Source organism: Mastigoproctus giganteus, chromosome 4 (assembly GCF_048544385.1).
Source record: "Mastigoproctus giganteus isolate SK-2022 chromosome 4, ASM4854438v1, whole genome shotgun sequence".
In the NCBI taxonomy this organism is placed as follows: domain Eukaryota; kingdom Metazoa; phylum Arthropoda; class Arachnida; order Uropygi; family Thelyphonidae; genus Mastigoproctus; species Mastigoproctus giganteus.
The window spans coordinates 184180683-184207845 of record NC_143578.1 but is presented as its reverse complement, the minus strand read 5'-3'; the positions used below and the strand labels follow the sequence as shown (position 1 = coordinate 184207845).

Here is a 27163-nt window from a genome sequence, read left to right as displayed (position 1 = left end):
TGCTGTTATTTCTCTGTGGTACGTGCCACTTTCTTTTTTTTTCGTAAAGTAATTGCATATTCAAATACTGGTGGACGTGCTCTGCTTTGTATGTAAAGGTTTAGACTATATTCAAGTACTAATTAATATGCACCTAAATAACCGTGAAGTAGCACTAAGGGTAAGTTGAATATTTATTTGTTTCCTGTTTATACCTGCACTTCCCTGAATCTCTTGAAATAATGCTTGGTCGCTTATTAATGATTACAAGGCAAACAGCCATGTAATAAAAGAAAAAAAGCGGATGTCTGTATGGAGTAATTAATTAATTAACAATTTTACTTTCCAATGTTTATATGATAAATTAACTTATTTGCATGGTGCTCAGTGGCACAGTGTTTATTAAGTACGATTTCTGTTTTGTGAATCGTTAAATTTATTTGGGGTACAGGGGGCCTGCTTTTATGCGTCGGTTATAAGTTTAAAAGCACAACGAAATTGTATATTCCTTTTTCTATGATAGTCCCACATTGCCGAATTTAAATTGCGTAGTGTGTAGATTTTTTACATTATATCCTTAAAAGGGCAAATATTCTTCCCAATTTCAATTATTGCCTGCTGCTCCCGAAGAATACATTAATTTTCACCACATGACGACGACATTAGAATACACTGTATTGGTGGTTGCTTCATACATACAATCGTGACAAAAAGGAGTATTATTGCCTACGCCTAATATTCATTAATATTAGGCGTAGAAAATATTCTATAACATTAAGTTTTGTCAAGAACTTCTTGCACATATTACTACATCAGCTGGTAATTATGAAGGAAACAAATTAACTCCCGAAACGGAATAAGTGAACAAAATAAAAAATAATGCGTGAGTTCCGAATTTGTAAGAGAAACGGGAGGCTTTCCGTCACTGGAATAGAAAGTTGCATTTGAAACTTCGTATTTGTAAATACGACCAATTATTTGTAAATAATTGGCTTAATAATATAAAGCTCGTATTGTTTTTAGTGATTCGTAGTAAAATGGAAAACATTTCAGGTTTTAAGAAATGTTTATACCAGTTGATTTAAATAATATTCAACTGGATTTAAATAATATTCAATCAAGACAGCAGCAATAATTCGGACACAGCACGGGTTTGTCTTGTCTGACAAACCCATGCCGTGTCTGAATTATTTGTCTTGTCTGATAAATAATTGGGGAAGAATCTTGTCTGATAAATAATTGGGGAAGAATCTTGTCTGACAAATTGGATACTATGATGTGGTTACAAAGGAACTAAATGCAAAAAAATAATTTTGATATTCAGGAAAGCTTTTGACACTGTTGCTCATGGACGATTACTATACAAATTGGAGCAGTATGGTATTAATTGTAAGTTGCTACGATGGATAAAAAGGTGGTTGAGTGGGGAAGATGGTGGTAATCAACGGACGCTGCTCTTCCTGGACTAATATTATTAGTGGAGTCCCACAGGGTTCGGTGTTGGGCCCACTGTTTTGTATAGTTATCAATGATATTGATGAAGGTACTGGATACCAGGCTTAGTGTCGAAGTTTGCAGATGATACAAAGGTTGGCAGGGTTGTTAATGTCGGTGTACAACCGTAACAGGATCTAGAAAATTTGAAGTTTAACTGAAGTTTAACATTGACAAATGCAAAATACTCCATATAGGTAGAAATAACACCAGAGGAACATACCAACTGTATGGTACTACCACTTAGTGGTAGAAAATAAAGTCTGGGGGTGATTGTGCAGTTAGACATGAAGTTTTCTGAGCAATGCTGACAGGCTGCCACTGCACGTCATGGGGTTTTGTCAATTGAAATAATATTCAATTAAGACTGCAGCACTAATTCGGAATTTTTCCAGCAGGGAAAAGAGATTATCCGTTTCTATAAGGCAATGTTCGGGCTACGCCTAGAGTACTACGTACAGGTCTGGAGGCCTCATTTTAGGAAGGATGCAGATTTTCTTGAACGTGTACAGAGAAAGGCAACAAGATTAGCCAGGGCAACGAAGGGGCCCTCTTACCAAGAAAGGCTTAAGTTCTCCAAATTGGCGTGGCTGGAGACTAGGCATTTGCGAGGTGATCTTATTGACGTGTATAAGGCCTTAAATGGGTAAGTACGCTGAATTCTTATGGGATTCTTCCGCTTGCCGAGATTACGAACCTGGGGGTCATAAATTCAAATTGAGGAAAGACAGTCTAGAATAATATGCGGAAATTTTTCTTTAGCCAGCGGGTGGTTAATTGCTGGAACAAATTTCCGTCTGTTAGTTGGAAGTTGATAGCTTAAATTCAAGGAGGAACTGGACAAACTTCAGGAATGGTTGTGTGAAATTATTTTTGGCTGATGCTGCAAAAGATCATACGCTTGCTTTCTTGAATCACATGCCTCTATTATTATTACTACAGTGAATAGGAAGTATTGTCCTCCGAATAGCAGGTATTATCTTGTATGGGACGTGGTTTTTGGCGCATTATAGCCCTAGTAGCTGATGCGCTATTAAAATCCAAACAAGCAAACAGAATAGCAGACGTTGTGTGAATAGGAGGTATTGTCGTATCTTTTATGCCTCTACATAGAAATACCATTTAATTGCGTTTTTATGCAGTTAATTTCATTTAATCAGTACTCATTAAAACCCATACAAGATTGTTATCCAAAGAGCATCGAACGGAATACTCATCCACATTGAAGGATCTGTGGCTCCGAATATTTATTCAGCCATAATGTCCATGAGTTTGTGTGGCGCCGTATTGTTTCGCCTAACCGGGCGATTGTCTCCTTGATTACTTGACTAGAAAACAATAAATTAAAAGAAATTCGGATTAGATACGAGAAGCCGACACGTCCAATTTTAATGGTCAGGGTTATCAAAAGGAATATGACACATTGTATATGGAGTTGTCATATTATTATCTTAAATTTCATGAAGTAAATTATGATTAATTTTGCAAATTAACCGCCTATTTATGATTTAAACCGACAAGGGTGTTTTTTTTTCAATAAATTTGGAACGGCTTAGGTTAATCCCCCCCCCAATGTAACGATGTTGGTTTGGTGCGAACTGTATTCTTTGGGTAATTAGCATGGTCGCTAATACGTATTTTGCGCTATCAATCTGTACGTTGCTAGAAAAAAATTAAAATAACGCCCGTTGATAACTATTGGCGCAGTATATTGGCTTTCCTAAAAATAGTAACAAGAAAGTTGTAAACTGCTCTGGAACCAGTAGCGGATTTAGTATTTTTGGGGTTCCAAGTGAGAATACTTTTTTGGTTCCCCCCCCCCATATGGGATCCTATTGCCCACCTGAGTAAATATCATTCTGGACACCAATTTGCACAATACGTAAGGAGGTGGGGATGTGTTTTAATGAATTTGCTGTTTCTGGGAACATTAGTAACTTGGGCTATAGTTTTAATAAATTAACTTTGAAATATGTACATTGTAAGCGGAAGTCTACAGACAATTTACTATCCCTTTGACAGCGCTGAGGAAAGTAAATTCAGGATCCCACTAATTCTACAACACTAGCTCATTTCATTTTGGGGCTCTCAGGCTTGCCTGGGAGCCCCAAAATGAAAGGAGAAACCCTGAAGACCTCAATTAAAACGAACACGCCTTGACTTTGGCTCATTTCACTTTTTCGGGTTTTGGGTGTGGTAGTTGGCACTAATTGAAGAGCTAATAGTATTTCACTCTCCGCTTTCCCCCAACAATGACTTCAGTATTTAAATAAGTTATTTGTTCTTGACTTTTAATCGAATATTTCAAGTTGAACTTTGAGATAACAGTAAAATTAGATCAAAATACTGTATATTTCAATTCTGAAATAATCAACAGATTTAAATTAGTTGATGTGGTTATTTATTAAAGTTAAATGGGTTCTAAGCTACTTGGCTGGAGAAAAAAAAAATCTGCTTTACATGTTTATTAACAAATTTACAAACGGAATGCTGTCAAATCCATGATGCACATCGTATGTGGAGTGAATGAAGACCTAAAACCCGAGGGGCTCACATCTGGTGAGTATGGTCCTGAGCTGGATATCATCATTCCCTCTTTTGGTGATTCTCTTTCTCTCTCTCAGGGTACTCAAATTTTTTTTTTGGCTGGTGCAGCTTAAGCCTCAGGCTTCCTTGCACCATATGGCTAATAATAATAATAATAAAATACATAATTGGTGTTATAGTGTATATAACAAATGGCTGTCTTCACTTTTAAACCACATTTGTTGTAACGTTCGCAGCAGAACAAACTTTGCCTTAACCATAAGTTGCATTGGTAAGAATTAAGTTACTGAAGAATATGTATCTGTAAGCTCATGTAATGTTACTTTTATGGCTTGACAATTCTTTGCTTCAAGGCATTGCTACAGTACTTCATAGTGACTTGAACCACTCAGTTAGTGTTCTTGCGTTGGCCATCGCAACCAATGACAGCAACCACCTTCGTGGAGAGCACTTCCTCGGCATCTCGGCAGCACTTGATGTCTACGAAAGCCCAGTTGTCATGCTATTTTGCATGCTTGTACCTGAGCTTAAGCAAGCTGAATCAAGCCTTGCTGTAGGCCATGTCCTATTTATTTATAATAGAGCATAACCGTAAGGACCTTTCGAGGGAATAAAATTTGTCATTACAATTCGCATGGGTACTTAAAGAAATGGATTTCATCCGTTTAAAAATAAGGATCCCGCGGAGAAATTAATGCCAGGAGGCCATAGTTTTTCAAATGCTGAAAGCATTTGAAGTATAGTTGTTAATGATGCCCCCTTGAGCGGAGTGAGAAACTTGGTTGGCTCGAATTGTTACAATAAAACAAAAGATTCAAAAATTATTTGCTTAATAAAAATGAGCAATGTAAAATTTCATTAAGCTAATATTGGTACTTAAGCAATATGCTATCATGATTGTATGTATAATTGTACGTACAAAAGATGCCCGTTTAATATAGAAGTGTAAAAGACGATCGGAAATTTATCAAAGTAATACGTTAATAAATAACTTCGATATTCTCTGTCGATAACTCGAGCCTGCTGATGAGAAACACAGCAATGCCTTCTGATGGACAATATGCCATGCCAACGGTACGAGCGGGTTATGATAGAAGGAATCTTCCGTGGTGTCCTGCGTGCTCCTTGGTTGCCAAGACAAAGTTGGCCAGGCCAGATTTATTTTGTTGGTACCTCATGGATGCGCGAAAGTTATTGGTAGTTCAAGTAACAGTAACTTCAGTAAGTACAAGTTTTTGGCAATTCATTTGACTGACAAATGCTCGCATCCCTTTCACTGGAGGTTTTATCCGGTACTGAGTTGGCTTCACGCAGTTGTCTCCTCGTAGGATTTTTCATTTAGCAAAATAAACAAACCGACCTTTATGCCCTTAAGCGATCTTGTCGATTGGTCAAGAATTTAGACAGTATAATAAATGAATTTTCGATACATTGATATAAAAAAAAGTAAATTGCAGCCATTATCAACCCACTGCAGGATGGAAGCCTCCTCAACAATATATGCTGAGGGAAATGGACCATAATCTGCCACGCTGGTCCAGATCGACCGTATTTAGCAGTCAGGGGCTTGAACCCCGGTCTACTCAAAGAGCGTGTGCCACTGCACTCCTGCTCCTGACCACTCGGTTACGGAAGCCTTGTATACATTGATATACAGTATGTTAAATACCAACATTAGTTACTATATATGATAATCAATATCGATATATACAACTATTAGTTGCGATATATGATAATCGATAATCATAGCGCTAGCTATCATTATCGTTTTTAAATCATCAGTGATCGATATATCGATTTTTTTTACCACCCCTACTTCCAACAATCGCCAGTTGATCTTCAGCATGGTAGGGTTAAATCCTGTGTCTGAGGTTTCAAAAAGGAATTACCAAGGTGGGTTTTTTGGAACTCCTAATAAAATACATAATTTAACTAATGTTGGAACCACACTCTACAGCCCCAGGTACGGTTCAAGTAGTGAACGTGTGACGCTGTAGGGATGTTGTCCTAGCATTATTTGAATTAAGTGACAATTCACTTATTACAAATATTTAGAAACTGTTTCAATTCAGAAACAGATTCAGTACGTTTAGTGTTGACGTATATGTAAAAAGGAATCCTAGACCCCCATTATAATCTTGGATTTAACAGGATGATCCTCAACGTATCAAAAGATGGGTGTCCATAAATGAATTTCGTAATTTTACTAGGATTTCAGACTTTCCGCGCCTCCGTAGTCAGGTGGGAAGGAGTAGCAGTGCGTAGCACACGCTTCTTGATTAGACTGGGGTTCGAGCCCGTCACCACCAAATACGGATGATGCGGAAAGGTCAAGGGAATGACTACCGCATATTCCCGGAGCAATATGGCCTTAGTTGCTAATGCTCCTAAAAACCAAATAACAATAACAAAGACTTTCCTCTCACTTTGTTCGAATTTCATAATCTCCCCCAAAGCACTAACCATTTTTTCCCCACCTCTGCTATAGTTGATACCTTTTTTTATTATTATTAATAAAACGTGCCATAACCTTCAAACAGTTTGCATATTAGCAAACTCTTTGCTAACCCATACATCACCTACCCATAAAGCTTTTGAGAGTTTCAAGGAAATTAAACTTTTCATTGTACTTCAAAGTGCTGGCAGAGTATTCTACTAAAATAATTCCTTAAGCACGTTCTGATCTTGTCTCAATAAAAGTACCCACTGAAAATTGTACGCCATCTTGATGTTTTTCAATAGGCACCCTGTTAAATTTGACTGTATCCGAGTATGTGCGCGCTATTAGTATAATTACATAAGGCAGGGCTTTTCAAGCTGATTGATACTTTTCCGTCCACCTTTACTTTTATGCAGATTGAATGAGTGAGAATAAATGAGCGAAAATAATTCTCCAGATAACTGTAGCATATGAACGTTTAGGTATTGTAAAGGATTAAACTTACATCAATTACAGAACACATTGTATATAGTTTAAATTTATAAATAAAACGAAAAACCACTTGTAAAAGATTGTTATGCATCTAAACAAAACTGTGGAACCTTGGTGTAAATGTGTATTGCGCATACTTGTAAGCGAGGCTTTCTACTCTTCTGTGTAGACTGAGGAATAATCACGATGTTTCTGACCACTACCTCTAGCGGCTTATCTTTATCAGCGTTTGGGGGAGGGGGTAAGAAAGACTTAACGTTTGGCGATTTTTATCAGGCAAGTTGCTATGTCTAATGAGTTGCGTGCGTTTAGAAATGAGTGTTTATCAGCGATCTCTGCAAACCCACTGTCGGCAAATTTGCATTTGTTTCCGTTTATTTTAAAATGCCAAAACTGGTTCGTCTGATTAATAGGGACGAACCACAAAGCTAATTTAGAAACAGACTGTAGCTTCACTGAAGCAGCAGGTCTACAGCCGTGTTAGTACTGATAAGTAGAACTAAAAAGAGAAATATGCAACGTAGCGTTACAAGACAGACCTGGTTAGTAGCCGTAAGCGGGTGCCTCTTAGGAGAAAATAAAGATAAATCCATGTAATCTTGTTGATTCCGATAGTTTACTGCTCTGTCCCCTTTCTCTGGAAAGGGATGTCCTCGGGTAGTGGCGTGCTATAATGCCAGTTTTGGAAGAACTGGCATTATCATTATTTTGGAAGATTCATTCTTTTACTGACGTTTCCATTCATGCTTATTTGAATAGCAAATATTTATTCCTCATTCGTGAGTGAACTCGTTGAAACTGGTTTATGGTGATCTGTGACAAATTACCGTTCAACACTGGATTACTTGGTTAGTGAAGCCGAATGGTTCCATCAGATTAGCTTTTTCTTAGGCTAAGTGCCATTAATTTGTTGGAAGTTCTTTTTCTCTCTCTTCCAGACAACTTGCGTGGGAATGCGCGAGTGCCTTCACTGAGGTGAGGTGGGTGTCCGACCAAGTCGGAATTAGAGATATAGCGGTCATCTTTAGTTCATAATATCTGAGAAATATGAAAAACTTATTTCAGTTTAATAGTGCAGGTTAAAGCCAATGGGTTATCACTGGCTTTGACCTGCTCAGCCTGCCTTTCACAATAACCTACCTCATTGCTCGTGAACGCCCTTTTACAAATAAAGTTTGCATGCATAAAACTCCGTCGCAAAGATGAAGTAATCTTTATTTGAATTCTGCTCTATAGAAAAAATGCATAAAAAAAAAATTACCCATCACAGCAGCAATTTCCAGGGGTTTTCCGAAAATAAATATTATTGGGTTCATGCAACTGAGTGGGTGAGGATTATGTGCTGCTCTCAAATTCCAGAACCATCTTGCCATTGATATTCGGTTAAAATCATATAACTAAAATGTTTTTTTTTTCAAACGCCTGCAAGTTGCGATCATTTCCTGCTCATAAAAGCAGGTGGCTAGTTTTGTAACTGCGGATCTTCTTCGAATGGTCTTCTATTAGTGTTGCATTACTCTGATCGAATTTTCACCAATGAGGTGAAGGCATTGACCAACGCAAAAAGTGACTCAGATTCTAGCGAATTCAAACTCTGAGGCGTACTAATTTTAACTCCTGAATTAAGCCTTCATATTTGTCTGGAGGAGAACCCGCAATTAAAATCTCCATTGCAGGGAAAGTGACTGACTTCTTCGGGAAGCAGGGAATGAAGTATCCGGGAAACTTGTATGATGGGCATAGTAATAGAGGCATGTGATGCAAGCAAGCATGTGTACGAACTTATGTAACATCAGCCAAAAAAAAAAAAAAAAAATTCACACAACCATTCCCTTTAAAAGTTTGTCCAGTTCCTCCTTGAATTTATTTAAGCCATCAACTTCCACAACGACAGATGAAAGTTTGTTCCAGCAATTAACCACCCGCTGGCTAAAGGAAAATTTCCGCACATCTATTCTACAACTGTCTTTCCTCAATTTGAATTTGTCCCCTTAGGTTCGTAATCTGAGCAAGTGGAAGAATCCCATCAGAATTCAGCGTGCTCAACCCATTCAAGGCCTTATACACCTCAATCAATCACCTCACAGGTACCTAGTCTCCAGCCGCTGCAATTTGCAGAACTTAGGCCTACCTTAGTAAGAGGATCCCTTCATTCCCCTCATCAATCTTGTTGCCCTTCTCTGTATACGCTCAAGTAAATCTACATCCTTCCTAAAATGAGGCCACCAGACCTGTATGCAGTACCCAAGGCGTGGCCTGACCATTGCCTTATACAGAGGGACAATCACCTCCTTTTCCCTGCTAGCAAAATTCCTATACATGTATATCATTGACAAAACCCCATGACCTGCCGTGGCAGTCTGTCTGCATTGCTCAGAAAACTTCATATCTGACTGCACAATTACTCCAAGGTCTTTTTCATTTTCTACCACCTTAAGTGTAGTACCACACAGTTGGTACGTTCCTCTGGGGTTAATTCTACCTATGTGCAATACTTGGCATTTGTCAATGTTAAACTTCAGTTGCCACTTCTCATTCCATCTGCCCAAATTTTCTAGATCCTGTTGCAGTAGCACACTGCCATTACTGTCATTAACAACCCTGCCAACCTTTGTATCATCTGCAAACTTCGACACCTGATATACCTTCATCAATATCATTGATAAATATACAAAACAACAGTGGGCCCAACACCGAACCCTGTGGGACTCCATTAATAACATTAGTCCACGAGCAGCTTCCATTGATTACCACTCACTATTCTCCCACTCAACCACCCATTTATCCATTGTAGCAACTTACCCTTAATACCATTCTGCTCCAGTTTGTACAGTAGTCTTCCATACGCAACAGTGTCAAAAGCTTTCCTGAAATCCAAGTATATGACATCAATTTTTCGCATCCAGTTCCTTTGTAACCACATCATAGTATCCAATCAAATTAGTCAGACAAGACTTTCCCTTAACAAACTTAAGCTGTCTGAATTATTGCTGCAGATTTGTCTAGATGATCCTGTAATGCATCTTTAACCAGTGACTCCATTATTTTACCCGGAACAGAAGTTAAACTAACTGGTCTGTAATTACTCGTGTCCCCGTTCGATCCCCTTTGTGAATTGGAGTTACATTTGCACATCTCCAGTTCGTGGGGACCTCCACGTGTTCTAATCCTCGTGATTCCACAAAATATGTCAATGCCTGGCAATCGCTGTAGTTGTAATCGATTGGAGAAATTTGTGAGAGTCGGCGGAACTTGTTAGAGTACATGAATATCAGATTTCAGTTTTGCTAATCGTATAAACGGGTTGCAAGCGACTAATACTGCATTCCAATCTGAATATATTTAGATTATTTTAACGGCACCGGAGATTGCTGGTCATATTCACAACAGATTGTCTGAGGAAGTGTGCTCACGAGCCGTTGTGCAATTGCAGCAATTCTATGGGACTCTTCCCCCGGAATAATTCAGCATGGGGATGGGGGTTCCTCCCTCCAGTCGTCGACAGCAATCGAACACAAACTCCTCCAAACTAGTGACAGATGGTAATGTGTATCGTGTCGACTAAGTTGCCACGAAGGACTCAAATTTTTTTTTTTTTTAGTAAAAACATGAACCAGTAATGCAGCATCCTTTCGTTGGTTTGGCGCATCAGGACCTCAGTTGCCAATTCTCCGTAAAACCAAAACAGAAGCATCCTTTCACTTAGATTTTGTGGCTCTGAAATATAAATTTTACTTAAATACTTGTCGGCGGACTAGTAGAAGCAGTGTTTACAGTTAACGAGGACCTTCGTCACCTGATTGGTGGAAGAGATGAATATGCAGGGATAATTCCGCAAATTGCCATCGCGGGTATCAAAGTAGTCGTGATTACTCTCTTTAATCCTATTTTAAAGATCCCAGACATCTGAGATAATTCCTATCAGAATTGGATCTGCATAGTAACAGCAACCGTAACCAGAGGCGGATTTAACGGGGGGCGCACCGGGCGAGCGCCCTGGGCCCCGACTTCTGAAGGGCCCACGCAAAACCCCAACAAATTAGTTGAACATATTAGTTCAAAACTTTGATTATTATTATGCTATTATTAATTATATTATACATATATTATATTCAAATTTTACTGGAAATAAAACATTAATAGTACATAACCAATTTTTTAAATAAATAAAAAATATTAACATGTATTTTTATTTTCCCTGTCTCTTTTTTTAAGGGGCCAAATATTTTCTTCTGCGCCCGGGGCCTCAACCGACCTTAACCTGCTCCTGACTGTAACTAGTTTTGCTTTGAACATGTTTGTTTTAAAGCAGTTACTGGACCAGTACGAAGCCAATTCCATTTGAGCTTTCATGAGGGGATACGTGATCTTGAGTTGTAATGGGCCACAAGCACATCCCAATAACAGCAGAACTTGAGGCTTAAAAAAAATCAAAACTACTAGATACTAATGAGTGTATAGTGACATTTTATTTCTTATGGTTAATAAAGTATTAAAAATAATTAACGGTGGAATAATTAACTAATAAATACAATTATGTAGTAAATCTATAAACATGATCTCGTGTGTACTCCTGCTGAACAAGTCGGTGCTTTTGTCTTTCAGGATTCCTTAGAATTGTATCCGAACTCTGATCATTGGTCAGAAGCAGCAACACTGCCAATCACCTTTACTGACCTGCAGGTAGTGGCTGTGCAGGCCTTGGCACATTCCAGAAGCAGACCCCGTATCCCTGGAGCAGGTAGGACTACTTCAATATTACACCCTTTTTTGACAAAGATACTAAAGTCTGCTCGTTCATTCTGACACTTGCATGCTGAAGATTCACAGTAGTTAAATGCTTACTGCTGTACATTCTTTGATATACACCCACAGAAAAGAATTATAGGACATTAAATCAAGTAAACTTGGTGGCCATTTGATGGTACCTTGGTTGATGAGAGTTGTGCAGAACCTTCATCTTTAAAACTAACAAGAAATTAAAGAGTAATACAAGAGTATAAATCAAATAAAAATTAAGAAAAACAATTAAGAACCTTTTGAGATCCCACTAGAGATCCAGGATTCTGCAGAAACACCTTGTAAAATAGCTCTAGTAATATTTGAATCTTTCATATTTCTTAATTTGTATTAAAACAGTTAATATACAATCTTCATTTCAGACTTTATCTGCCCATCTTTCATTAAATCTTTTGGAGGCCAACAAGTTTTGATGGAATCCAGTTGGGAACCTAGGTATAATTAACAATTGTCTATACACCTGCTTGTTTAATTTTAAAATGGCCTCATTGCACTTCAAATGTGAGCAATCATTTGAGGCTGTTCTTTGTACATTGAAAGTTTCCGCAAATTTCAGTCTGGATTACTTCATTAAGGGCTTGTGCTAATGTGGGTGATAAATTCTCAAACTTCAAAGTTTTATATTCCTAGACTTAAATTGCTAGTTCCAGAAAGACTTGGTTTTCTGGGCCTTTAAAGCTTTCCTTTATTCAGTTCTTATTGGATGAAGGCATACATTAGATCCACCTGATTATGGAAGATCTGTTTGCATTGTGTGATGATGAGCACATAAAGTTAAAGGAGCTCACAAGATAAAGTTGATTTGAGCCACAGTTGTTCAAATGTATGCACTTCTGGTCCATTATGAGTGCAATTGTATTGCTTGTGGGCTCAGTTTCCCCAAAATTTTTCTTAAATTTTTGAAGTCTCTGCAGCAATTCTGAATTTGTGATGATTTTGATTATTTTCTTCAGTTATTAGCTTAGATATGGGATTAGATTTCTTTCTATCAAATAATTTGCTTTTGTTTCCATTTTTAAGACAATTTTCCTGACTTCTTCATGCAACTTGTATACAACTTAACATGCAATTAAAATAATTGCAAGATACTAATAGAACAGGGGAGTACAGGGTTTGCCTCACAGCAGTATCAAATTAATATAGGATTCTTTCCAGATATAATACACTGCCTGGCCACTTTATTAGGACCATAGCTAATAGCATGAACTGCCATGGCTATACACTGTTTCCTAATGCATTTAGGCCAAGGTGTATTAGGAAATGGATAATATACTAAGGCCCAAGTATATGCAAACCATATACAATATTTCATAACATACTGTAACATGTCATTATGATTAAGTTGTCTCATGGAGCAACATAAATACTTTACAAAAGTAGTTGTGCTTTGACAAATAATTTTTTTAAACTAATAAAACTTCAGGTAAGAAAGCCTCATAGAACATAAAATTCAAAACTGCCATTAGTACAATTGCATCATTACTATGTAGTTGAATTTTAAGAGTATGTTAGGCACTATTGTGAAGTCCTTCAAGTTTCCTTCTCCTTATTCTTTGAATAAGTAACACTACCACCTTAGAGAAGTCTGTTACTTATTCTCAGGAGAGTACCATCACCCAGATGGCACAATTTTGAAGATATTTGGCCTTTCATTGGTGGCTGGATAGGTACCCAAAGTGAGCTGATTTTTATTAGTGTAAGTAGTACACCTTTTGGCATAATCAGTCATTTTCAATCCACTGGAGGATGAAGGCCTCTCTAGCACCTTTTGCCATCTCTCCTTTTATGTAATTAGGTCACAACTGAGTGAATTCTTCTACTTTTTGTACCCCCCCCCACCATTGAGAGGCCAGATAGCTTTGAAACAGAGCCATCTGGATGGTGATATTTAACTGGGAATAATATATCTTTATTGCACTCGGTGAAAATAAGTGAATTTTTACATTCATGCCTGATGCAAAGCCCATAACAGCAAAAATGCCATGGGTTGGAATTGAAGGACTGGTCATATGAATTTCATTACACCCAAGCTCAACATCAGGATGCTACAGTAAGAACTAGACTACATTTACAATCTCCCCTAAGTTCAAGTGAATCCAGAAATACTAGCATACTTATGCACATCCAATGCACTAATGGTGAAGTCTTATTTGTCTCTTCATCTCATAGTGAAGGATTTCACAATATGAGATGTTCACACTTTGAGACAAACCAAAATTAAACTATATAGCAACGGTGGGCAAATGCGGCTCTTCGTTGAGTTAAGTGCGGCTCCCATTGAAAATTTAAATCCGTTTTTTTATTATTATTATTATTATTTCAGAACTTTTTTCACTGAATCTTGTTAAATTAACTAAGTAACTAATATTTTGTTATATGGATTTTATGTTATGTTTAATTTTTTTTTTTGTCTAGATATTTTGCTATTTTTATTTTGATTATAAATAAATCTGCGCGCATTTACACTGCTGGCACCATCAGCGGACTTGTGCAACACTACACCGGGAGTGGGTAGAAAATGTGACCAAACCTCCCATAAGAGTTTCAATTTCAAACTTTGGAATTAAATTTATTTAAATTTTTTGATAACATGACCTCAGAAAATATCAAAAAACGAAAATACGAACAAGAAAATAGAAACTTTCAAGAAGAATGGGTAGAAATTTTTGCTTTTATTGACAATAATGGAAAGTCATTGTCTTATTTGTAAAGTTACAATTGCAAACTACAAAGTAAGTAATTTACGTCGACATTACGAAGTAAGTCATCCCCACTTTTCAACTTAATATCCACTCAATTCAAAATTGCGAACAGAGAAACTTAAGTCCTTGCAATCTGGTCTTCATAAGCAACAAGGACTCTTGTCTTTTAGTCGCGAAGATGACAGAGCAAACCAAGCTAGTTTTTTGATAGCTTGGAATATTGCTCGTGCCAAACGTCCATATGGAGAAGGAGAATTTATTGAAAGAAACTTGGAAGAAGTGGTTAAAGTTTTGGATCCAGATAATACAAAACTGCATAAATTGATTGCACAGGTTCCTATGTCATGCCGTACAACTGAGCGTTGTATTGGTGCAATTAGTAAAAATGTTGAAAATAGTTTGTGTGATTTGAAAAATTGTACAGCATTTAGTTTAGCTCTCGACGAGTCTACAGACATTCAGGACGTTCTACAATTGGCCGTTTTTGTCCGCTTTGTATCTGCAGACGTAAATGTTAGACCTAGTAGCTCTTATCAAAACAACCCGTGGTATAGATGTTAGAAATGCGCTTGATGAAGTGATGAACAGGTTTGAATTGCCTCGTGAGAAACTTGTAAGTGTTGCGACTGACGGAGCGCCTGCAATGATAGGGAAAAACCAAGGTCTCATTGGTCTTTTAAACAACGATCCTAAAATTCCACGTTTCTTACCTCTTCACTGCATAATTCACCGCGAACATCTCATAGCGAAGTACTTCAAATACGGAATTGTGTGGAACATTGTTTTGCAAATTGTGAATTTAGTTAGAACAAATGCCAAAACACATAGTCAATTTAAGAACTTTTTAGAAGAGTTGCGAATGAATGACGAAACAGATGAATTTCCCAATGATTTATCCCTATGGTGTGTTGTAAAATGGCTGTCAACGTACAATATTTTGGGCCGTTTTGTGGAACTCCTAAATCCCATCATAACATTTACAAAAAAAAAAAAAAAAAAAATACCCAGAATTAGAAAATGAAACTTGGTTTTCTGACTTAACGTTCCTTACAGACATTATAGAACATTTGCAAACACTTAATTTGGCTTTACAAGGAAAGGAAAAAATTATTGATTTGTCACAAACTGTATTTAGTTTTGAAGCTAAACCTCGGCTTTTTGTGTACGATCTTAAGAACATTTTTAATCATTTTCCACGAGTAAAAGCAAATATAATTAATATCAAAGAAGAAAAGTTAGACGAATACAAAGAAAAATTGGAAGAATTGCAAGCAGATTTCAAACATAGGTTTGAAGATTTGAAATCACATTTGCATATTTTGTGAACCCATTTATTTGTGATATTATTGAAGATGGATTTACAAGTTCTGAAATAATACTTGTTGAAAAAGTGGCTGGGGAATTGGAGTTATTAGAGATGAAAGAGGATCAGGCATTGCAAATGCAGCACAAATCTACTTCTATAATTGAATTTTGGAAACTCGTGCCAGAATCAAAATATCCTCATTTAAAGAAAACTGCAGCGGTCTAATTTCAATTTTTGGTACAACATATTGCTGTGAATCTTTGTATTCCACAATGAAGTTCGTGAAGTCGAAATATCGTTCACAGTTGACCAATCATCATTTCACTGAATTGTTGCGAACAGCTTTAAGAAATTTTACGCCAAATGTCGGCGCCTCCGTAGCCAGGTGGGCAGGAGCAGCAGTGCGTAGCACACGCTTCTTGATTAGACCGGGGTTCGAGCCCGTCACCACCAAATACAGAGGATGCGGAAAGGTCAGGGAATGACCACCGCATATCCCCAGAGCAATATGGCCTTAGTTGCTAATGCTCCTAAATAATAACAACGACGCCAAATTTCAAAAATTTGACCAAAGGTCTTCGTTAAATGTTATACTTTTAATTAATGCATTTTTATTATTAAAATTTTGAAATAATTATTTTGTATTTTCTTTCTTTTAATTATATTTTCTTATATATGTATACACTTAAGACGTGTAGAATATGTAATCATTAATTAAATTAAATTAAATTTGAATTTGAATATTTAATACTATGTAACTATGGTGTGGCTCTTTATAATATATGAAAAACCGGATGCGGCTCTCATTGACCTCATGCGTGCCCACCCCTGCTATATAGTAATGACGTACTTATGTTAAACAATATCATAGTACAAAATTAAACTTACTGAACCACTGATCACAGTACTCTTTCAGTCAATCATTTACTAATCCTTTATTATTATGCTGGAGTCTTCCAAAGCCTATTTATGTATGTTTTGTTGGTTTTCTTTCTGTTTTACTGTTATGGTAATATTTAATATTGAGGGATATCCGTTCTTCTAGTAAGTAATCCTTCTATAATTACCATAACTCACTGGGATTTGATCTAATTTGCAAAGTTAAATATAGCTCTTGATATGGTTAATGGGAACCCATAGACTATATTTCTCAAGATTTTCTATATATATATATATATATATATATATATATATATATATATATATATATATATATATATATATAATCTGCATGCATAGCATATTTCATTTTCCACTCCACTTGGTTCCTCTTTGTTGTGCTGATTTTTCTAAGTATTTAAACTTAGACCAACAATGGAGGTTGGATACTTAGATTGTTCTTTGTGGTGCAGCATTTTTACTTATTTTCTATTTGTTCTACATCATTTGGTATTGTTCAGTATTTGTCTTAACTTTTAAATGCTGGTGGATGCCAGAAATGTTTGAAAAGTAACTGCAAAAAGAGTTCCTGTTTTTTTTTTTTTGTTACAAATTCATAAGGATTGTCATCTGGATGTCATGTAAGCTAAAGCACCTTTTCAAGGTATTTTTACTTGTTTTCAAGTAAATTATTTCATGTGGGATAACTGCTGAAACTAAGTGTTTGGAAATACTTGCCACACTGATAAATCACATGCAAAGCATAACTTGAAAGTGATAGTTCATTGGTGATTGTTGCATTGTTTTAGGCACGTCAGCAACTTAGGCCATATTGCACCATACATGTCTGTAACTTGCACATGTTCTGTGGTCAGTTTGCTGGATGAAAAACCAACATTTATAGGAGAAAAAACCATGCTACCCTTGCCTAAGACCAACTAACTCAACCATGTAAAAAACTCAATTCCTCGCGTTACTGATGGGTTTTGAATTTGGGTCTTTTCCTATCAGCATTGGAGGATAGTGATTATACCATTTAACATCACAAAGAGGTTCAATTTCATTGGTGCTAATGAACTATGATCATAAACTGTGGAAGTTCCTTGTTTTTGATTAAACAACCTTGGCATCCAAAATTGGTGTTTTTTGATTTTTGCAGCTTTAAGGAGTTTCTCTAATGCTTGTGTTTGTAACATGAGGTGATATACATCCAGGGATATAGTGGATGGTATATGCCATATACCTCCTGGCTATTTTTTTTAGGTAAATAGCATATCTTCTGGTTTTTGGAAGACTTAAACAAATATTAAAATACTTAACATTCATAGAGTATATCTTCTGCTAATTTTAAGACAGCACTGTGTACATCCACCCTTACCCAAGATGAAGCAGTAGCACTTTACAAACAATATATACCTGTACTCTACTTTTTATTTGTTCTGCCCATGTGGTTGTGGGCAGAGGTGGATTTAACGGCAGGCGCACTGGGTGCGCTCCCTGGGCCCTGGTTTCTGAAGGGCCCCTCAAAACCCCAACTTTACACTTTTTTTCTAATGACACCAAGTTTGGTTTCATATGTGCAATTTTTAATTACATACAAGTTTACAATCGGCGGTAAAACCTGATAGTATGTTTATATTCGCTTATTTTCATTATTTCATTACTATGCACATACTACGCTGCATAGGCCCCACGCGGCTGCACTACCGCTCATCAGAACAAGAGAATCTTATTTGCTCCTTACAAAGGAGCAAATGCGCAGTAGAACATTTGTACTTACAAAGGTTCTCCTGCAGTGCAGACTTACGATATACGCGTATATTGTTGAAATTATATTAAGATAAAATTAATTCCTGTTACATCAGTGCCTGAATTTTCGTAGTTTATGAATAATCTTTGAATTTTAATTAATCATTAATTTATTGCACTATAACGAAAAATCTCTTCTCTAGTATTCTAATCATCAGACTATAAAATTTTATATTTTCTTTTCATTGATAGGCTACCAATGGTAGCTAGAAAAATGAAACATCTGTGAGGGGCTGAAAAAAAGACACGAATATAATACATATATTGTATTCAATTTATTATTGGAAATAAAACATTAATAGTACATAATATTTTTTATTTATTTAAAAAAATGGTTAACATGTATTTTTATTTTCTCTGTCTCTCTTTTTTTTTTTAAGGGGCCCAATATTTTCTTCTGTGCCCGGGGCCTCAGCCGACCTTAATCCCCTTCTGGTTGTGGGTGAAAGAATGTAGAGCTGGATTCCATTCTTATTATTCTATATAATATATATAATATCAGTGTAAATACACCATATTTAGAAAAATAACTACAATTGTAGTGTCAAGGCATCAATTTAATTGTATCTTCTTGTGGCTACCTTCACAATGCTCAACTTCCCTCAGCTTCACAATGAGTTACCATGTATTGCACTACAATTAAGTAACGCTTCACTAATAGAGAAGACTTGTTATTCTCAGTTGGCACCACCACCCAGAGTGCCTATTTCAAGGCTTGTTGGCCTATTGTCGATGGGTTTTCATGCTCGTATCATATTTCATTCCCGTATTGCATTAATCCTTGTGCATGTACATTCTTATTATTCAAATTGAACTACTTGCCATTTACAACTCTCCTGTATGATTGGCCACCAACTTCGATATAACAGAATAATATTACAGCTTTGAATTATTTTTTTGTATTCCATTTTTGACCACTGTCTTCCCCTTTATATTTAATGGATATAAATATACCACAGAATAATCTTGACTCCTTATCTGGAATATTTACACTAATCTGACAGATGTAGCAGCCACTTTGACATCAGAAGCAGTGCTGGTTTGGCTATGCCTAGTCAAACCTTAATTAAAAGAAAAAAAAAAGTAATGTAATTTCTAGCTGTTAGTGAATTAACTGGTACTTGATTAGATGGCACTTTGAGATTAGAAATTGAGAATTTTTGAGAAGCCACACTATCTTTTGAAGATGAACTGGGAAATTGACTCCAAATGTGGATTGGAGCTGGAAAGAATTTGGATGCTGACTGGGCTAAGATTAAACTTATTTCTAAGAAATAAGTTTAATGCTCTTTATAAGTGATTACTTTTCTGTTAAAAGTTGCTTCAAATTCTAAAATATTGACAACAGCTGTGGGCCATGCTTGATCCAGACATTATTATCATTAGCCATAGTGCAAGGAAGCCTGAGGATTTTGCTGCACCAGCCAAAAAAAAAAAAAAAAAAAATAGAAGTAGAAGGGAATCACCAAGGAAGAGAAGAATGATTATATCCAGCTCAAGACCCTGGGGCCAAGCCCATACTTACCAGATGTGAGCCCTTGTAATGCTGCAGCTAAGCTTTATGATAAATACATGCTTTATTAAATCATGGTACCTTCATAAAGAAAATCCTGAAGAAAATGCATTTAACAAGGCAACATTTGTTTTCATGATGTCAAGTGCCAAAGGCACTGCTGTAGTCTGTCCTTTGCACAGCTATTAGAGTATCAGTTACTAGAACAGATGTATTAATATTATAATTGATCTATCCATCTGTCATGGTTTCCCAGAAAATATCAAAGTGGTGAAAAAGTAGGTGTTAAGATTAGAATAAAGTGAATGTTGTAATGTATTTATGAAGAAGTATTAAGCTTGACTTTTCAATTATTTTTGATAAAGGCACAATTGGTGATAAGTTTCAGTGATGAACGTTATTTTAAAATTAAGCCAAAGGAAATGCAACTGCAGTGCAACCTCACCAAGAGGTTCAACTTCATTAGTTAATTATGTAGTCAAGATATAAGAGCAATGCTCATCCATCTAGAAGATGTCTGTAACTGGCACCTCTCATTCTGATACTGTTGGATAACTAGGCTATTTCTGTGCTTATAATAAACTTGCCATGTGTATTCTACACCTTCTTACCCTTTTGCATACACAAAGTACAGTGATCTAATTTACCAGATTCAATAAACTAAATGTGTAATGTGAACTAAAGTCCACTTTAGGCATTGGATATGTGTGAGAGGAATAACTTTAAATTGATTCTTTTTTGCTGTTTAAAAACATTTTTCATTTTTGCTTTCTCTGATCATAATTGAAAGACTGGTGTTTTGTATTTGTTGAGGTACTTGATTGGCATATTTTTTTCCATTTTACAGATAACTTATGTTTTGTGTAGGAATTGCATAATTCTCTTTTCTGAGTGAGAATACAGAAATTCCTCGCTTAGCACAGCTTCAAACAGCATGGGTTTCACTATAACATGGTTTTCAATTAAGTTTAAGTCAAATTTACCGTACATATTAAAACTCTTTCAATAGCCTAGAAAGGTACTATACATATGCTGCAGTACCAACTCTATTGTCTATCATGCACATGTGACAATAGCTCCCTTCAGGCAGTCAAGTGCAACAGTGTTCTTCAGTATTCTTAATTCCATCCTAACGAGATGACAGTTTTTTTTCGAAATTTATTTTTTACCCCTTTAAATACGATCGAAAATATATCTGCATCTTGGCTAGAAATCACTGCCAACAACATATGTTCTGTTTGCCAACATGGTTTGCCCCATTGGGTAAATGACCTCGCTGGTTTTGAATTGAAAGTTCAGATAATTTCTGAAGACATTGTGAAGGTCGGAAAAGACTTGATTCGAAACTTTGGACACTGCCAATGTACGTACATATTAAATTTACGTACGTACAAATTTACCGTACATATTAAAACTCTTTCAATAGCCTAGAAAGGTACTATACATATGCTGCAGTGCCAACTCTGTCTATCATGCACATGTGACAATAGCTCCCTTCATGCAGTCAGGTGCAACAGTGTTCTTCAGTATTCTTAATTCCATCCTAACGAGATGCACTGACTCACATGCAATTCATCTTGAAACTGATGAGCAAACTGCATATGAGAAGAGGGAAAACACTTCTCAAGTGGATAACACTGAAGTGCCACCAAAACAATTTTCAACAGAATTGGAGTTTTTTTTGGGGGGGGTTGACATGGCCTGCGAGGTGATTTAAGAATGGAGATCCGAATGTTGAATGTAACATCGAGATACAGCAAACTTTACAAGATGGGATTCGATGCTACAAAGACTTGTACACAGAGAAATAAGATGAGATGGCCTCACCACACTTCATTATTAAAATACCTAAATAAACAACTGCTTTTTTAAAGCTTTTTCTCATCTCTCATGATGTTACCTTTTCATTAATAAAGTTTTTAAATTTTTTTTAAGTTTCAAATCCTTTTAATTGGCTATCAAGTGTAAATTGTTTATAGATTTATTATAATTTGTTTGTAGACTTTCTCTGGTATGCATTCAATTAAAACCCTTTAATTATACCTCAATCAGCATGGTTTCACATAACACGGAATAGTTTTGGTACCAATTATCAGTGCTATGCAGGGTATTGCTGTATATTATATAACTTATAAAATGTTCTAGGAAACTCTTCGAGCATTATGAATAAATGAAAATTATTAATGTTATTTCAAAACAATTGTTCCATATTTCTGGTAGTTTTCAGACTAGAAGAGTTCAGTGGGCCTAAATTAATGATGGCATAATTGAAAAATCAGTAATTGATTATTTCAGTTATTGAAATCAATGTGCTAATTAGTGAATTAGGACACTGACTGATTAGTCAATTTTAATTCACTAATTTTTCAAGAAAAGTGAAGATAATGCTTTTAGGGATTTAATCTGATGTTATCAAAACTAAAAATGCTGGTACCACTTTAGTAATTCTGTCTCTTACTCGCTCACTCACTCAATTAACTTGAATATAAATGATTATGCCCATCACTAGCCTAAATATGTAATATTGACTTTGTAAAAGGAACAGATGTAGGCCAAAAAAAAATAAAATATCTCTTGGTTTCAAAATAAAGAGATTGATAGTGATTGCTATATTGTGTTTGGAAAACCTGTTTACTAAATTAAATTGTTTACTAAATTAAATCCAGTTCTGTTTTGGAAATTCAAAAACAGGGTCATATGGATTTTGTGATTTAGAATCGTAAAGAAATCTTCAGGAAGAGAAAGTGAACAAAATTGAAAATGTGACTTTTGTAAATTTTACTTCTAATTTGATAATTAAATGGAGTTTCCCCTTGTGAGTAGAATTTACAAAGTAGGCCTTAATGTTCACTTTTTCAATTAAACCATACTTAGCCATGAAACTGCATTAAATATACATTCTCAAATTATTTTAAGACATGCATACCTTCACTTCATTTTCCTGTAGTTGTGGCATCTTTTCTACAGTTACCCTCTTCAGCAGAGTTTTGTACCAAGATTGTACTTCACTCTCAGAACTGCTTGTAAATAAATCTGACAAAAAATACAATAGTGTTAATAAAAGTGATCTGGAAAAGACTGGTTTTTTTAAAGGTGTTACTTAAAGCAAAGTAATATTACAGAATTCAATTTGCTCTTAATTTACTTCATTACAGAATTCCATTCATAATATTCATATATACAAGCAAGCTCTGGAGTAGCTTCTGGAGAATTTTCATAGCAAGTTATTCTAGTGACTGGAATTTTGTGAAGACAATTCCATCTTGTAACTTCAAATTTGGTGTGTTATACCATGTAAGACAGACACATTCAATGAATATTTGTCATTCTGTCCTGAACTCCCAGCCAGTGAACTATGGAGAGAATTTTATATTGATTCTTTACTCGTAAAGATTCTAAGTCTGTTTAAATATTTATTCGAATAGTTAGCATATAGGTTCAAAACTGATCACAGCATAGTAAATATGTTCCCAGTGTTTGGAGTTCTGTTTAGTTAACTCATCTAGCACTCTAGTCACAGTAAGAAGAGAATCTATCAGCTAATTTCCACAAAAGTCAATTTCAGATGAGGAATTGGTGAGGAACAGATTGCCTGCATTGTGGAGGAAAGGGTACCAGACTAATAGGTTGTACATAAATTCTGTCTTAGTAGCTTTCATTAATGGTGTGTGTGCCCAATGAAATTGGTTGCAATTCATTATTGGATGCAAATTCATGCAATTAATCCTTTAAACTATTACACCACAGGTTAATTCTTTTAAGTTTGGAAATGTAGAATCAGTTTACTTCCACAGAAAAACTGGTCCTTTGAATTTAAAACAATATCCTGTCAGTGTGTGGTGATAGTTCACTTTTATACTAATCTAATTCAATATGTCATCCAATTCTTTTAGTATTTTGCCATTCCCTTAACTTTATTAAATTCCAATTGAGAAAAATACTGAACTAAATTTAAAATTAAGAATAAGAGCATTTCTAGTTGCATTATCTTTTCTCTAATTATGTGATAAGCAGCACCACTAGCTTTGATGGGTGAAATTAGATTGTAGGTATTTCTACTGGCAGTCAAATTCACCAGACGATGCATCCATTCAATAGGTCCTGGGGAGAACACTGCTTTAATCCAGCAATATGTAAGGTCTTGCACCTGGGGAACAGTAACCGCAAAATAACTTATACACTTGGAGTTAAACTAAAACCAGTAGTAAAGGAAATAGACTTGGGTGTTACGTCACAAAGTATTTGTGGATGTCTTTAGTCTAGCCAAAAATCCAAACTAAAATAAGTTTCAGTATTAAATTTTTGATTCAAATTCACATGTCAGTGCTTTCTGTTAAAGAACAATACCTATGGGTTTTTTCGTTTTTAATGTTTTATATAATTGATTTAAAGGCACCAAAACTAAACCAATCAATATACGCGAAGATTTCAAAAACAGTAACTGATAAGGCAAATAAACTTTAGTATGCAAAAACTTAAAATATTACATCATAAATCGATTACAAACTGAATTAAAAAAAGTTACCACAAGTAGCTGTAAGTGAAACAAAATCGCAAAATATGCCAAGAAACGCTTTAATAGCATAATTAAAGCTATTGTAGCTGGTAAATGTTTTCGGAACCATAAATAGAAAATGAAATTTATTTGAATAGGTTACATAAAATCTCAAAGGTAAAAGTGGATGTACTATTACAAATGTTAGTAGTCTGGAAGTAATCGGAACAACTAACTTTTAAGGGTGTTTGCGTATGTGTACATGCGCCTATTACCCTCACCATGTCTGTCTACCCGTCCACTTGTAAAATCCGGCCCTGACGGATTTTCATCAAATTTTATATTTGACCCTATTAAAAATATTTGTCGAGCTATCCTAAATTTCATTAAAATCGGACCAAGAGAAATCAAGAAATCATATTTTTTCCGTATAAATTGTATGGAGGACACAAATCCATAGTTTAGTTTTAACGCAGTATTGTTAACTTTAGACAATCCGTGTATTGTTATATAATTAATTCAGCATGTATCAATTTTAGTAATTGATAAGGAGATAACTACATGTATACTGTACACTATTTAGTTTTGATTTCTATTAATCGCAGAAAAATAAATTGCACAAATTTAAGGAAAATCGAACGTGTTTGAAATGTAACGTTACTGCGTACAATAATTTTTATAAAGAATCGAAGTCCATTAACTCTACTTGTTAACGGAACGTAGCTCTTGGAACAAGAGCATGAATGTGAGCTGAAATATAGTGGTCGTCGCGTATGAGATTGAATTCTTTAACCTTGACTCTCTTGCCACTTCAATAAACCGCTGATTGGTAGAATAACCAGCTAGGCAGTTTTCTTTTCTTGTTTTTTTTTTCACGATTAAGGGTGACTCAATCATAAATCAGAAGAGCAACGGGACCCCAATGGTGAATGATGTATTCTCAATTTATGATAGTAACGCTATCGGGTATTAAACATTAAGTTAAAATATTCCATTTATTTTGAAATCTATCCTATTTCATGGACATTATATTATGATTTTCGTTTTCTTTTTTTCAGATTACTTGGATAGTTCCTCCGAACTGAAGAGACGGTGGTCAAATTCAGAAATACGTCGCCTGAAGCGCAGTGTATGGTGTTATAAGACTACTAAATTTGTTTTACTGGCTCTGTTTATTATTTGTGGGCTTGGAATTGCAGCTTCCGTGTTTGCCATAATTTATCTTGAAGTATTTGCTCCCCGTCCGGCTCCTAGTCCTACCTTCCCGGATTGGTTACCTCGTGTCATTAAGAATTCTACATTAACGAATAATACCTCGACGTCTTATGGGACGGAGAGATACACCTTCACTTCTGCTACCAAATTTGACTCGCCAAACGACTATGAGTACACATCGGTGGCGCCATCTACCGATGAAAAGTTTTCAGCTAATGTCAAGGGTGGTGATGAAAGAAACGGCGAAATTTTATTCGATATTAGAGAGACCACTTTAAAAGAACGCGGGATGAGAAGCAATGAGGTCACTGCGGTGGAGCAGACGCTGAATAGCATCGGCTATACAGAAACACCTAATCGCGGATCTTATATAACGCCTACGGAATGGAGTCGGGAGTCGCAGTTTAATAAAGAAACCCCCGAGATTTCCGCAACCAGCGTGTACGAATCGCCCTCTGTCAGGAATGAAGTAGAGAATCTCAATGTGAAGACGTCAAGTATAGCTAATCAGGTAGCAGTACCTGCAACTGCATCTGTGAGAATGGAGCTATCGACAAATTCCGTTTTACAACCAATACCAAATCCCGAATTCTTGGAGCTGGATAAAATCACCCATTTTTTGACGGAACTCTCCACAGTTTCCACCCAGGAAGCCATATTTGATTCACTTTTCCGTAAGACAAGCAGCCAACCTACAGAAAGAGAGCAGATGTCTGCAATTGATTTAGGTTTGATGGAGAGGCCACTAGATGGAGCCACTGAACACGCTGCTCGGTCGACTTTCAAAGTTTACAGGCAGTCTTTATTGAACTTTTCTACACCAGATCAGATTTCTGAAGAAGATGGTGGATATCCAGTAAAAGTTATCACCGCCCAGACTAAAAGTACTACAGATAGTGTGAACGGAGTCAAGCCGATTCTCTGAAAATTAACTTCACACACCAGAGACTTTTTTTTACTTTTCCCCCTATAAGATCCTTAAAGTGCATTGTTGAAAACAGATCAAATCTAAATATCAACAAATTTAATTTTAAAATGAAAGAAATCAGCCAAGTTATGTATTGATGCAACTGTAATGCCAGATCGTATTGTCAGTGTGCCATTTTTAAGTATAAGAGAAAATATTTTGTCGCATTTCCAGCGAATGCGAGATCTGTATTGCAGCTATTTTTCTATAATAAAATAAGAGTAAATCAATCGTTTCATTCTGTAATGCATTACCACATTTTGTCGGGATCGTGCTGCCATCTGTTATACGCCTGTGAAAACATTTAAAAAGGTTTTTATTTTTCTGTTTGTCTAATAGATGGCAGCACTACGAACTTCTGTCTGACCCAGTTCATGGAAACGTCACATTTCTAGAATTAAAAATGGCATTATACTAATAGTACTTGCGAAGTAATTGCAAAAAGTACTTGTTAAACTTTAATGGACATGCTGAGAGAGCGTTTTAACCCAGAAAATAATTCGTATTATCGTAGAGTATTTCCAA

The 27163-nt window shown here is 35.9% G+C and overlaps 1 protein-coding gene across 1 annotated transcript; it reads left to right on the top strand.

The window, feature by feature from the left end:
* On the top strand, positions 1-26628 carry LOC150087246 (uncharacterized). The gene is made up of 3 exons (XM_090371906.1): positions 1-160; positions 11558-11693; positions 25515-26628. Exons 1-3 carry the CDS (start codon positions 128-130, stop codon positions 26594-26596), a joined length of 1251 nt encoding a protein of 416 aa, XP_090228032.1. The 5' UTR covers positions 1-127; the 3' UTR covers positions 26597-26628.
* Positions 26629-27163: the final 535 nt, after the last annotated feature.

Bases quoted from the DNA above. Each gene is read 5' to 3' on its own strand.
- LOC150087246 (XM_090371906.1), top strand. From the start codon at position 128: ATGCACCTAAATAACCGTGAAGTAGCACTAAGG. The intron at 161-11,557 runs GTAAGTTGAATA...TTTGTCTTTCAG, and splicing joins ACCGTGAAGTAGCACTAAGG to GATTCCTTAGAATTGTATCC. The intron at 11,694-25,514 runs GTAGGACTACTT...TCTTTTTTTCAG, and splicing joins ACCCCGTATCCCTGGAGCAG to ATTACTTGGATAGTTCCTCC.